The sequence below is a fragment of the Oncorhynchus nerka genome, linkage group LG4 (assembly GCF_034236695.1).
Source record: "Oncorhynchus nerka isolate Pitt River linkage group LG4, Oner_Uvic_2.0, whole genome shotgun sequence".
Classification (NCBI taxonomy): Eukaryota; Metazoa; Chordata; class Actinopteri; order Salmoniformes; family Salmonidae; genus Oncorhynchus; species Oncorhynchus nerka.
This window is the reverse complement of record NC_088399.1, coordinates 50,391,293-50,406,554: the sequence shown is the minus strand read 5'-3', so window position 1 is coordinate 50,406,554 and position 15,262 is coordinate 50,391,293. Positions and strand designations below refer to the sequence as shown.

At 41.7% G+C, this 15,262-nt stretch overlaps 1 protein-coding gene across 1 annotated transcript in view; it reads right to left on the bottom strand.

Annotated features, from left to right (window-relative positions):
• LOC115127098 (phospholipid phosphatase 1-like) overlaps nt 1-14,756 on the bottom strand; it is a 35,964-nt gene extending 21,208 nt beyond the window's left edge. Inside the window, exon 1 of the mRNA XM_029656744.2 lies at nt 14,245-14,756. Within this exon, the coding sequence (XP_029512604.1) occupies nt 14,245-14,302 (58 nt within the window). The 5' untranslated portion in view covers nt 14,303-14,756. The remainder of the gene's footprint in view (nt 1-14,244) is intronic.
• Between the last annotated feature and the right edge of the window lie 506 nt (nt 14,757-15,262).

Sequence of the window (15,262 nt, the reverse complement as noted above, 5' to 3'; positions counted from 1 at the left end):
TCGCAACACTGTGCGTTACAGGGAAGACATACTCCTCCCTCATGTGGTACCCTTCCTGCAGGCTCATCCTGACATGACCCTCCATCATGACAATGCCACCAGCCATACCACTTGTTCTGTGCGTGATTTCCTGCAAGACAGGAATATCAGTGCTGCCATGGCCAGCGAAGAGCCCGGATCTCAATTCCATTGAGCCCTTCTGTGACCTGCTGGATCGGAGGGTGAGGGCTAGGGCCATTCTCCCCAAAAATGTCCAGGAACTTGCAGGTGCCTTGGTGGAAGAGTGGGGTATCTTACAGCAAGAACTGGAAAATTTGGTGCAGTCCTTGAGGAGGAGATTGCAGTGCAGCACCGCAGTACTTAATGCAGCTGGTGGCCACACTTTTGACCCCCTCTTTGTTCAGGGACACATTATTCAATTTCTGTTACTCACATGTCTGTGGAACTTGTTCAGTGTATGTCACAGTTGTTAAATCTTATGTTCACACAAATATTTACACATGTTAAGTTTGCCGAAAATAAACGCAGTTGACAGTGTGAGGACGTTTCTTTTTTTGCCGAGTTTATAAGTAGGGGTAACAGGATAAATAGACTTAGGAGTATCAGCAGCGTATGTGGAGCAGTAGCGTGTGTGCGCGTATGTTATGAGTGTGTGGGCGTATGTAGCGTGTACAGTTGAAGTCGGAAGTTTACATACACTTAGGTTGTAGTCTTTAAAACTTGTTTTTCAACCACTCCACAAATGTATTGTTAACAAACTATAGTTTGGGCAAGTTGGTTAGGACATCTACTTTGTGCATGACACAAGTAATTGTTCCTGCAACACCATGGAACCACGCAGCCGTCATGCCGCTCAGGAAGGAGACACGTTCTGTCTCCTAGAGAGGAACATACTTTGTTGTGAAAAGTGCAAATCAATCCCAGAACAGCAGCAAAGGACCTTGTGAAGATGCTGGAGATAACTAGAGGTCGACCGATTATGATTTTTCAACGCCGATACCGATTATTGGAGGACCAAAAAAGCCGATACCGATTCAATCGGCAGATTTTTTTCACATTTATTTGTAATAATGACAATTACAACAATACTGAATGAACACTTATTTTAACTTAATATAATACATCAATAAAATCAATTTAGCCTCAAGTAAATAATGAAACATGTTCAATTTGGTTTAAATAATGCAAAAACACAGTGTTGGAGAAGAAAGTAAAAGTGCAATATGTGCTATGTAAGAAAGCTAACGTTTCAGTTCCTTGCTCAGAACATGAGAACATATGAAAGCTGGTGGTTCCTTTTAACATGAGTCTTCAATATTCCCAGGTAAGAAGTTTTAGGTTGTAGTTATTATAGGACTATTTCTCTCTATACCATTTGTATTTCATTAACCATTGACTATTGGATGTTCTTATAGGCACTTTAGTATTGCCAGTGTAACAGTATATAGGCACTTTAGTATTGCCAGTGTAACAGTATACCTTCCGTCCCCCTCCTCGCTGGGCTCGAACCAGCAACACAACGACAACAGCCACCATCGAAGCAGCGTTACCCATGCAGAGCAAGGGGAACAACTACTAGAAGACTCAGAGCGAGTGACGTTTGAAACGCTATTAGCGCATGCTAACTAGCTAGCCATTTCACTTCGGTTACACCAGCCTCATCTCGGGAGTTGATAGGCTTGAAGTCATAAATAGCGCAATGCTTGATGCACAACGAAGAGCTGCTGGCAAAATGCACTAAAGTGCTGTTTGAACGAATGTTTACGCGCATGCTTCTGTCTACCACCGCTCAGTCAGATACTTAGATACTTGTATGCTCAGTCAGATTATATGCAACGCAGGACAAGCTAGATAATATCTAGTAATATCATCAACCATGTGTAGTTAACGAGTGATTATGATTGATTGTTTTTTACAATATAAGTTTAATGCTAGCTAGCAACTTACCTTGGCTGCATTCGCGTAACAGGCAGGCTCCTTGTGGAGTGCAACGAGAGAGAGGCAGGTCGTTGTTGCGTTGGGCTAGTTAACTGTAAGGTTGCAAGATTGGATCCCCCGAGCTGACAATGTGAAAATCTGTCGTTCTGCCCCTGAACAAGGCAGTTAACCCACCGTTCCTAGGCCGTTATTGAAAAGAAAGAAGAAAAAAATAATAATACATTTAATTTTTTTTTTTTAAATTTATTATTATTTTTTTTAAATCGGCGCCCAAAAATACAGATTTCCGATTGTTTTGAAAACTTGAAAAATCGGCCCTAATTAAAATAGCCATTCCGATTAAACGGTCAACCTCTAAAGGAAACAGGTACAAAATAATCTATATCCACAGTAAAATAACTCTTATATTGACATAACCTGCAAGGAAGCCACTGCTCCAAAAACACCATAAAAAAAAGCTAGACTACGGTTTGCAACTGCACATCGGGACAAAGATCGTACTTTTTAGAGAAATGTCCTCTGGTTTGATGAAACAAAAATAGAACTGCTTGCAAGCCGAAGAACACCATCCCAGTCGTGAAGCACGGGGGGGTGCTTTGCTGCAGGAGGCACTGGTGCACTTCACAAAATAGATGGCTTCATGAGCAAGGGATATTATGTGGATATATTGAAGCAACATCTCAAGACATCAGTCAGGAAGTTAAAGCTTGGTCACAAATGGGTCTTCCAAATGGACAATGACCCCAAGCATACTTCCAAAGTTGTGGCAAAATGGCTTAAGGACAACAAAGTCAAAGGTATTGGACTGGCCATCAAAGCCCTGACCTCAATCATATAGAAAATTTGTGGGCAGAACTGAAAAAGCGTGTGCGAGCAAAGAGGCCTACAAACCTGACTCAGCTCTGTCAGGAGGAATGGGCCAAAATTCACCCAACTTATTGTGGGAAGTTTGTGGAAGGCTACCCAAAATGTTTGACCAAAGGTAAACAATTTCAAGGCAATGCTACCAAATACTAATCGAGTGTATATACATTTCTGACACACTGGGAATGTGATGAAAGAAATAAAAGCAGATTATTATTCTGACATTTCACATTCTTAAAATAAAGTGGTGATCCTAACTGATCTAAAACAGGGAATTTTTACTAGGATTAAATGTCAGGAATTGTGAAAAACAGAGTTTAAATGTATTTGGCAAAGGTGTATGTAAGACATCAACTGTGTGTGTGTGTGTTGGGATGTCAGTGTAAAGGCATCAGCATGCTTTAGTTCAGCTGGCGCCTAGCCAAACTTGGCTAGCCAAACCGAATGAGTGTGCTCCCATACTCCCTTAAAAAGACCTTCGCCTGAAAAAAGTAGCAATAGTACTGTTCGTCCATTTTTAAACACAGTAGCCAGTATAAAAATAATCCGGATTAATCGAAGATAACTCAAGAAAGCTGTCATTTAATGTTTAGCGTTTTTGTTGTTGTAGAGATCTTAGTTGCGCAATTTTGCATCTGACTAGGATGTTTGGTGCAGTATTTCTCAAGTGAAAGAATGTGCATGAGAACGAGTAGTCTCTTGTTGAATGACAACAGGCAATTCATCGAAGAATCTCTACTGTTGACCAATCACTGAGGGGGCGTAGACTTCGGCTACTGACTTCGGCTTGCTTCTAGAAAACAAATTGTGCCCGAACAGCCGGAAAAAAAACAATGCCAAAAAAAGAAAAAACATAATAATAAATATACGCCATTTTCCGAACTGTTTCAGCTGGGAAGCATGCGGACACCTACGTATGTGTGTGGGTAGAGTCCAGCGTGTGCGTATTGAGTTAGTAAAAGAAAGGGTCAATAAAGTCTGAGTAGCCATTTGATTAGCTATTTAGCAGCTTTGTTTAGCAGTCTTATGCCTTGGGGGAAGAAGCTGTTCAGGGTCCTGTTGGTTCCAAACTTGGTGCCCTGGTACCGCTTGCCGTGTGGTAGCAGAGAGAACAGTCTTTGGCTTAGGTGGCTGGAGTCAGTTATTTGGGGGGCCTTGCTCTAGAAACTGCCTAGTATAGATGGCAGGGAGCCGCCCTTCCCTTTCCTGTAGTCCACGATCAGCTCTTTTGTCTTGCTGACATTGAGGGAGAGGTTGTTGTTCTGGCACCACACTGCCAGGTCTCTGACCTCCTCCGTATAGGCTCTCTCATCATCGTCGGTGATCAGTCCTACCACCGTCATGTCGTCAGCAAACCTGATGGTTTTGGATTCGTGGGAGGCCACACAGTCGTGGGTAAACCGACTACAGGAGGGGCCTAAGCAAACACTCCTGTGGGGCCCCCGTGTTGATGGTCAGCATAGCGGATGTGTTGTTGCCTACCCTCACTAGGCGTGGCCTGTCATGAAGTCCATGATCCAGTTGCAGAGGGAGGTGTCCAGTCCCAGGGTCCTGAGCTTGGAGGGCACTATGGTGTTGAACACTGAGCTGTAGTCAATGAACAGCATTTTTACGTCGGTATGCCTTTTGTCTACGTGGGTGAGGGCAGTGTGGAGTGCAATAGAGATTTTTTTCATCTGTGGATCTGTTGGAGCGGGATTTGAATTAGAGTGGGTCCAGGGTGGCTGGGATGATGGTGTTGATGTAACCAACCTTTCAAAGTATTTCATGGCTATATTTGCGAGTGCTACGGGGCAATGGTAATTTCGGCAGGTTACCTTGGCGTTCTTGGGCACTACCTATGGTAGTCTGCTTGAAACAAGTTGGTATTACAGACCGGGTCAGGGACAGGCTGAAAATGTTAGTGAAAACACTTGCCAGCTAGTCAGTGCATGTTCAGAGTACACGTCCAACAGGGTTGGGGTCAATTCAGTTTACTACTCTGTCAATTAGGAAGTGAATTTACATTGTTTTGAGGAGTTTTTGACTTGAATTGAAAATGAAATTGACCCCAACCCTGCTACCTATAGCCTAGTAGCCAGCCACAACCAAACCTTCCAAGCTGCTCTCTCTTTCCTGTCTGGTAACTATATCTGGGTTTTTCATTTCTCATTGTCAGCTGTGCCACCCCGTTAAATTGAGTGGCAGTGACAGCTGAGAGCGCCTGTGGGTGTGTAAAACACAGCAGGCCACAACAACATCCCAGGACTCCCTTCCCTCCCTCTCTCGATCATAATCTGATCCTGTCTTGGCCTCCTCTCTTCAAAGAGGACAAGGGAGGACTGTGGTCATGGTTAAGCTTCAGTGCAGAGATATCCATGCACCAATACACTCCATTAGTACTACGCTAGGAATCTTCTGGGCCCAGGGAAAGAGTGTAGTTAAAGAGTGTGGTCACATTGAAAAGTCAAGTCACAAACATTGAAATAGGCTGTTACAACACCTTAATATGTTTAGGTTACTTGGTTGTCTGTGAAAGTGCAGAGGTAAAAGCACCACACACAGGCTGCCATGATATGTACATGAAGGTTTCTTGCGACCGGCAGAGTAACTTAAAACCAACCATATGGGTTTAGTTATGTGAGCAAGCCTGACAAAACACACACATCCCTAGGATTTACCGATAGACCACAATTTCAAGAGACAGCTATGAAGTTATCCGTAGTCACAAATCTATGACATTGGTGATTGAGGGGCCATACTTGTGAATATTAGAAACAGTTTGAATCGTTGAGTCTCTAAATCCTCATCTACCAAATAAAATCTTGGACATAGTGGCACGCGATGGAACAAGCCTTTTCAACCATCAGATAACCTGACATACTTAGCCCTATGCTATTGCTAACAACACCAGCTGGACGTCCATTTAACAAATTCTATAAATCAGCCATTTGCAAATGCTGACGTAGTTGGACGAGGGTCCTTAACAGAGCTCCTACGGCACCATCTGCTAATCAAAGTGAATAAAAACACTCATTGTAGACACTATTTCACGTTGTTTATGTGCACATCGGTTTACGTTTGGCTGGCTCTGCAGAGTCCACCTCTCCTCATTGTGAGATATCGATCAGCGCACAGCCCATGGGTCTCAGCCAATCAGCTGGTGCCTGCTTGCCCCACACTCTGAACTGACCATGCACCCTCTGATTGGCTAAGGACATCTAGCTGGTCCTGCACTGCATGTTATTACATGTTTGTTTATATTCATACAGTCCTTTGTTCTATTTATCACTATCAATATTGTGCTATTGCCGTCAATACTGTATTCCATTCATTTGCTCTGTTTATATTCATGTTATTACATGTAGAGTTACTCTGTTGTATTTATTGTGTCCATGTACAGTACCAGTTAAACGTTTGGACACACCTACTCATTCCAGGGTGTTTCTTTTTACTATTTTCTACATTGTAGAATAATAGTGACGACATCAAAACTATGAAATAACACATGGAATCATGTAGTAACCACATATGGAATCATTTAGTCCCCTCCTTCACCCAAGACTGCTTGGTCGCGCACGACTCCAACGCCGTCATTAAGTATGCCGGAGACACGATCACCGACGACGATAAGACAACCTATAGGGAGGTCAGAGACCTGGCAATGGTTTATTTAACAACCTCTCAACATCAGCAAGACGAAGGAGCTGATCGTGCACTACAGGAAACGCAGGGCCGAGCCGCCCCTGTTCACGTCGATAGGGCTGTAGTGGAGCAGGTCGAACGCTTCAAGTTCCTCAGAGTCCACATCAACAACACAGTCGTGAAGAGGGCATGAAAATGCCTCTTCCCCCTCAGGAGCAGTGACGACCCGTCATTCAGAGCCCCACCTGTTTTGAGCCCCACATTTTTGCAAATTATATATATTTTTGGGGAGCTTGCCTTTTTTGCATGTTATTTTGGCATTAATACGTGTCACATATCAGTTTGCAAACAAAGTAACAAATGATATATATATATATATATCATTTTTATCATTGAGTTAATAAAGCCACATACTCAACAAAACAAAAAAGAGACCATGTTTGTAACAGCTCCAAAATGCAGGTGTTTCAGCCTAGCTCAGAGCCTTCTGTGGTGGTGGGGCAAGGCAGCAGAAAATACAGTTTTGCATCATGATTGGCTCAGTGTTCTGTCACTCATGGGGACTTTACATCACTGCCAAGTGTAAGAAGAAACATTGAAAATTCTGCTGCCATAGAAGTGCCCATCCAAGAAGGCTCAAGGTCATTGGCCACAGATAAAATGACATCAAATCATGTTTTATTTAGGAGGAAAAAGGGGATACCTAGTCAGTTGTACAACTGAAAAAGTCTTCCACATTTAACCCAACCCCTCTGTATCAGAGAGGTGCGGGGGGCTGCCTTAAATCGACATTCACGTCTTTGGCGCCCGGGGAACAGTGGGTTAACTACCTTGCTTGGGCAGAACGACAGAATTTTACCTTGTCGGCCCGGGGATTCGATCCAGCAACCTCTCGTTTACTGTCCCAACGCTCACTAGGCTACCTGCTGCCCCACAGTAGCTTTGATTGTGAAAGTATTATGTTGACATGATCAGTCCAATCTTAGCTAGCAGTCATCATCATAAATCAAGTCGACAATCTACTGGCAAATCCTTTTCATATGAAGAGAAATTATAGATAAAAACGCATCGGTGCTCATCGGCCATTGAACAAACATTACACCAGTTGGAAATAGCAAATTCAACAACTGGTTTGGAAGGAATCAGTGACAGTGGCTGTGTGGTCCCAAATCTGGGATTAAGTTTTAAATGATAAACATTCAATATTGGCCATGCTGTCAATAAAGCATGATTTGTGCTACGCTCAAAACAACTTAACTCGGAGGACCGCCGCACCACCTTCCTGTTCAAGTGAGCCGAGCACAACAATGTGAGTCGAAAACTGTATTGTATGCTGATTCATATGCCAGGGAGATAGTATTACTTTCTTATCTACAGTATACATAAGTGTATGTTGTGTAGTAAGATGTTAGTAGCCCATGTGCCTCACCCTAATAATTTGGTTTATTTACTCCTCTTAATTTCACCTACTGTTCTGCTGTAGCCTATAACCTGTTCGAGAGAAACATAATAATCAAATATTGATTGTCTGCTTATATGCCCCCTTTATTTATCCTACACTTCTAACTTGGTGTACAGGGAGAGCACTGTAAGAACGGCCCATGTTCTGAATTCTGTCGCTGTACATTTCAAAAGTGCTGAAAAAATAGTTATATTGACTACGTCCGTCCTAGCTCGCTCGTTAATGTCTTCATCAAAATTAGGGATTGCCTCTTATCCGCTTGTCGTCCCCTTATGCCATAGTTTGTACATCTCAATTGTCATTAGAAATGTGTTTAAGCAAGTCAGCTATATAAGCTGTTTTTTTTTAACGCAGTAAATGAGGCTGAATTAACTGTTTCGCTGCCAGACAAGGCTCTGCTGAAAGCCAGGTGTAGCAGTGGTAAGATGTTGGGACAACTTTATGTGGGCACTGTTTGTCACCGTTATAGTGCAATTAATGTATTGTTTAGAGGCTTCCCTGGCATGCATTCCACTTGATTTTTGCCCCACCAAGATTTCCATGCTAAAATCTCAGGATTTTACTGCTCAGGATGCTGAAAAGATTTGTCATGGGCTGTAAGATCCTCACTGTTCTACAGCTGCACCACTGAGAGCATCTTGACTGGCTGCATCACCGCTTAGTATGGCAACTGCTTGGCATCTGACCGTAGGCGCTACAGAGGGTAGTGCGTACGGCCCAGTACATCACTGTGGCCGAGCTCCCTGCCATCCAGGAACTCTATACCAGGTCCTGGATGGCCAAGACTCCAGTCACCTAAGTCCATAGACTGTTCTCTCTGCTACCGCACAGCAAGCGGCAGCAGAGAGCACCAAATCTGGGACCAAAAGGCTCCTGAATAGCTTCTACCCCCAAGCCATAAGACGGCTGAACAGTTAATCAAATGTCTACCCCGACTATTTGCATTGATCCCCTTTTGATTTGCACGGACTCTCTTGCCCCGGTTCTATGCACACTCACTGGCCTCCAACCACACACACAAATCCATATCGACTCCACTCACAATCACACTCTTCACATACGCTGCTACTCTGTTTATTATCTATCCTGATTGCCTAGTTACTTTGACCCCGTATCTACATGTGCATATTACCTCAATTACCTCGTATCCCTGCACATTGACTCGGTACCGGTACTCCTTGTATATAATTTGATTATGTTACTATTTCCTTTGTGTGCTAATTTCTTACTTTTTAACTCTGCATTGTTGGGAAAAGGATCGTAAGTAAGCATTTCACAGTAAAGTCTACACCTGTTGTATTTGGTGCGTGTGACAAATTAAATTCGACTTGGCTTGTTACAGTAAATGGAAAGCGGGTCGGTGGTGGTGCCATGGTAGCTGTCAGTAAGAGCAGGGAGAGGTGACATTAACTGGAAAGAGAGAGGGAGAGCGAGGCAGAGAGGGAGGGAGTAAGAGGGAAGGATTGTCCAGACTGTTGTTTTCACAGTCTTGCTTTGACCACCAGACAACAGAAAGAAAACAGCTGAACATAACAGTGTCAGTGGAAGGGAGGACAGTAGCAGGTGACCCAACTGTGGTTTGTGACTACTATGAGTTCCCATTGTAGCCAATTCAATTGCAGTAATTTCGTTACACATTTTCTGTAATTCTGTTACAGAATTACGAGTTTTAATCACTTATTAATTCATAAACAAATGTGATATCAGTAAAACACCAACTAATTGGTAAGTCTACCTTTACTTACTTACTTCTGTGAACTTTCATCCTCATGAGGGAGAGACATTTTTAAATATCTTTACGATATGTGGGTTTTTGGTAACAGAATTACAAGGCACAAGGAAATGCTTCTTACATTTTACAGAAGGCAAATCATTTTTCTAAAACTAAGGATGGAAAATGGTAAAAACTGTATATGCCTTAATTCTCCCCCCCCCCCCCAAATAAAATAGACTCTTAGCTTTAATTTGTCACGGTCCTATTAACTTCACATGTTGAGGTTCATGGGCCTCTTAGATAACGTTCAGCACACAGGGAAATTAAATTAGATCACTGCACTTTGGAATACATTATCTATGACTCATCCAGGACTTCCATAATTCAGAATGAGATTAAACCCCTACACAAATCTATTGAGATGAGTCATAATCTGAAAAGGAGATTATCAGAACTTTATATGTTATATTACTTAGGCCTAGTATCTCATAAACCAGGCATTGTTAGAAGTAGCCTAAATTACAAAATGCACGAGTGCAGAATTGACACAAATTGACCAGGTAATGATTTTAGAATTCATAAGTATATGATGAGACAGGTTGGGTTATCCATAAAGCTCTTAAGAGAATCCCTAACACAATACGTTTCCAGGCAACAATGGATAAATCATCACAAATAAATGGCAATTCAATATTGCCTGAAATAGAAGACAGCTTTGAATAGATAATGGTGTGGATGCACGATAGAGGTGTTGGCTGGAACTCGATACAATCTAAACAACAGCAATGCTCACGCCATGGTTCTACAAATTTTAGGGAGTTACATTGCAACAATCATTCGAGACCGCAACAGTTACATTTATTACCAATGTCTATTACATTGCAACAAACTGATCAACATCAATCAACTACTGTAAACCAGCAGCAGCAGTAAATAAAATACTTGTTCGGCTGTTTATGATTTATAATCAAGTTATTGAAGAAAGATGCACCGCACCCTCGCTTGACCAATAGGCAACACATATAACCACACCCTTGGTCTTCCACCTTGGCTTGAGACTCAATATCGGACAGAAATTCAGACATTCGAACTTCAATAGCTCGCGAACGATTTGAGCTACCCATCTCAGGTTAGGCTCTTTATTAAGGAAACTAGGTTTACATTGCACAGGTCTTATGTCCCCCAATTTGGACCGGAGATTCATAAATCACACCGCAATGTTTAGAAAGCCTGGCACACCTTCAATGTAACTAGTTAGGGACCGTCAACAAAGTGCATGATCACAATATTTACGTTTCAATAGCTCCTCAACCACGCACTCTCATTTCAATTGTATATTATTCCTTACATAGAAAGGCAAATTGCATAGCCTTTAGTTCTCGCAAAAAGATTCCAACATACACAACCGTTCAAACGTTTGGGGTCACTTAGAAATGTCCATGTTTTTGGTAGAAAAGCACATTTTTTGTCCATGAAAATAACATAAAATGTATCAGAAATACAGTAGACATTGTTAAGGTTGTGAATGACTATTGTAGCAGGAAACTACAGATTTGAATGGAATAGCTACATAGGCGTACAGAGGCCCATTATCAGCAACAACCCCAACCCCAAGGCACATTGTGTTAGCTAATCCAAGTTTATCATTTCAAAAGGCTAATTGATCATTAGAAAACACTTTAGCAATTATGTTAGCACAGCTGAAAACTGTTGTTCTGATTGAAGAAGCAATAAAACGGGCCTTTTTTAGACTAGAGAAATCTGTCGTCCTTCCGCATCTGCGGTGGAAAGTGGCCGAGCTACAGCGACGTTTGTCAGACCATGAGACACCGATATGACCCCACTGTGGAAAGGGAGACTCTCACGAACACAATGATGTTCTCTGTCTTGCTCTACGACCCCTACAGGTGTCAAGGGACTCATCTGAAGGTAACCCATACAAATTAATGGAAGTATGGAGGTAGTTTTGTGCCAACAAAAATAAAAGGGTTAAATGTGTCCAAAAAAACAGATATTTCCTGAGCTTTCTTACACTTCAAAACCTTAAGATGTATTTTTTGACTGTCTTTTTTCCCCATTTATGAATATGTAATTAAATAGGCTTGGGAGGTATACTGTATACCGGGGTATTTGGATACAGCCAAGAGATGGTTTTTCCAATACCGTCAATATCATTGAAACTAAGTTTTTTATTTTTTATAAATGTGAATATTTGTAGCTACTTAAGTAAATACCTGCATTCAATTTGTGCAATATGTTAGTTCTCCATTTCACCGGTCACAATTGTTCATGATGAAGCTTGCCGGTAGTCCCCAGTCATGTAGTATTTGTTTACAAGCACAGAACGAGGAGACACCGAAACCTTGTGATTCACTCACTGTTGTGCAGCACACACCAGGTGATCTAGTTACAGTATGGAATTTACAACTAAATGCTTGCAAGCTACACTGAACAAAAAGATAAAACGCTACATGCAACAACTTCAAAGATTATACTGAGTTACAGTTAATATAAGGAAAGCAAATCAACTGAAATAATTTCATTAGGCCATTATCTATGGATTTCACATCACTGGGAATACAGATATACATCTGTTGGTCACAGATACCTTTAAAAAAAGCTTAGGGACATGGATCAGAAAACCAGTCAGTATCTGGTGTAACCACCATTTATTTGCCTATTGCAGCGCAGCATATCTCCTTCGCAGAGTTGATCAGGTTGTCAATTGTGGCCTGTGGAATGTTGTCACACTTCAATGACTGTCGAAGTTGCTGGATATTGGCAGGAACTGGAACACTCTGTCAATCCAGATCATCCCAAACATGCTCAATGGGTGACAGGCTTATGCCTGCCCATACCTGTGTACTGATAAATCTTTTTAATTAGCTTCTTGATATTCCACACCTGTCAGGTGGATGGATTATCTTGGAAAATGAGAAATGCTCACTAACAGGGATGAGAAACAAATTTCTGCACTAAATTTGAGAGAAAAAAGATGTTTGTGCACATTTAACATTTCTATGATGTTCCATTTCAGCTCATGAAACATGGGACCAACACTTTACATGTTGTGTTTATATTTTTGTTCAGTATAGCTATCTTATATCTAAACTGTGCTTAATGTTCTGCAGTTGTGCATTGGTTTGCTCATTTAATAGCTAGTTAGCAATCTAGCTAAGTGGTTAGTTACTTCCAAAATCAAGCTTAGCTTGGCAACAGCAAGGCTCTTGATCAGTATCCCCTCATGGATCAAGAGCTTTGCTGTCTAATATTTGTTTTGTGCATGCATCAAACTATGAGGTGCATTTTTTAGTTACTTGTATAACTTTATGAACTGGGGAGTCTGTCCTGCAAATACTTTAAGTCAGACTGTATAAAATGCTTGCAATGCGCTCGTTAGAATTTAGTTAGCATTCTCTATGGGATTTTAAATGTACATGTTAGCAATGCTAACTTTTGGATAACAGAAGATCTGTGGGGTTTGAAAATAGTGCCCCTTGTGTTCAGTGCCAGTACTACCAAATATCCTGGTATGGCACAAGGTCGGTATGACAATCTGGATACTGCCCAAGCCCAATTCAACCTTTTTCTATGCGCTATAGTAATGAAGGCAATTCTATATTATTTCATTTAAAAAAAAGTATACTTAAACAGGTCCTAAAATTCTGAATCAGATAGCCTAATGATCCAAGGTATGACTATCTTAAAACAATTCCATATGTTAGCTTAGTAGAACCCCCCTACCCCACGGCTTAGACTTTGAGGTTAACATCTCTACAGACCTGTGTATGAAACTTCTCTCTGCACTAGCCATGAACATTGTGAAGGCATAAAATGCTACTGAATGTATAGCCAACTACAACATTTACATTACATTTAAGTCATTTAGCAGACGCTCTTATCCAGAGCAACAGCGTAATAATTCAATATTGGCATTTACATGTAAAATGACAGTTGAAATGACTTTGCTAAGTCACGTGGGTGAACAGCTATTGAAATTCTAAACTTTCAATATTTATATAAAATCGTATATGTGCTTCTTTTTTTTTACCAAAGGGTGTGCAATGTGGCCCCCTCTCCATTGAGCAATACAAAATTGGTTTGAAGTGCCTTGGTCATGTGATCAAGGAGGTATTGAATTGTGAGAATTGTTTTAATTAAATTATATTTCTTTATAGAATAATTTTATGACAAAGCCAACGGATGTGCAACACAGCTCTCGTTGTAAGGAATAATGGACAACTGAAAATATGTTGCTAAGTCATGTGGTTGAAGAGCTATTGACATTTCAATATTGTGATCATGTACTTTGTCGACGGTCCCTAACTGATTGCATTGACGGTGAGCCACACTGCCTACACCGTTACCATATGATTATTAAAAAATAAGACCTGTGCAATGTTGAACAACTTTTGCCTTCGTAAACAGCTTAACCTGAGGTATGTACCTCAAGTCGTTAACGAGCTATTGAATTTGAAGGTCCGAATGTCTGGCTAATATCGAATCTCAAACCCACAGTCTCCCAACGCCATAGCCTATGCATGCACGTGACAGCGATTGTCAAAAACATCTTTACGGAAACAAGGTTAACTCATTACAATGTAACAACATAATACGCAAGTCAAGTCAACCAGATACATACCGATAATTAAACAGGCTATGTCAAGCAGAATAAAAAGAATCCCTCTCGCCTCGAACATGATTGCGGCTTCTTCTCCTCAGCTCGTGGACACAGATGAGAAAAAACACTCGCACGAGTCAATTGCTCCTCGGACGTGTCGTTGTCGTATCCTTGAAAGCGCAGAAGCCAAGCCTATCAGTAAACCGCAGATATCATTAGACTAAAACTACACTTCTACCTAAAAATATTATTAAAAACCGTCAATCGAGTAGCCTACCATTGGAGGGCTACCCTAATGGCGACAGACAGCCCAGTCGCCGTAATGTGACACGGAATGCAGAGCTGATCTTCCCCTTGGAATTACCGAATTATAGCGCGCATCGAAATTCTAATCAAAGTTAAATTAGACGGTCTCTGCCGTCTCATTCAAAATCGCTTGGCCGCCGCCGTAAACTATTCGGTGGAGTTCTGTACCGGACTGCACACCAAGCCATGGGCACAGTGGGGTTTCATGATAGCAGCTGACGAGGATCAACAGAAGAGCCTATCGCCTGCTTGCCAGCACAATATGAGAACACAGGTCACGTCCCCTTTCGGTACTTACTCTAATAATCTGTCCCATTGCTGCGTTACTTTTCTCAGTTACTGTAGCAATGTTATTATGGTCCTTTAATAACTAATTGAGGAAAAGACACACAGATATCTGGAAGAAAATACTACACAGGCTGTTTAATAGAGCCAGCTAACTAAACTTGTAGTACTCATGGCTGAGTACCAACCAGGCACGCAGGGCATGTGCCCAGGGGCCCTGACCTCCAGAGGGCCCCCACTGATGTTGTTAGTCATTCTCACTCGATACCATTATTAGGGTACTAGGGGGTAACCCCCCCCCCCATGTTATTCACATTAAAACCACAAGTTGTCACCAAATTATTTTCCCAACAATTTCCCTGGCTGCAGCTGCTCTTGCTCAACCAAAAATGACCGCTGTGTCATGACAACTTTTGGAGGTATTTCAACAAAACGATTTTGTGGTAAA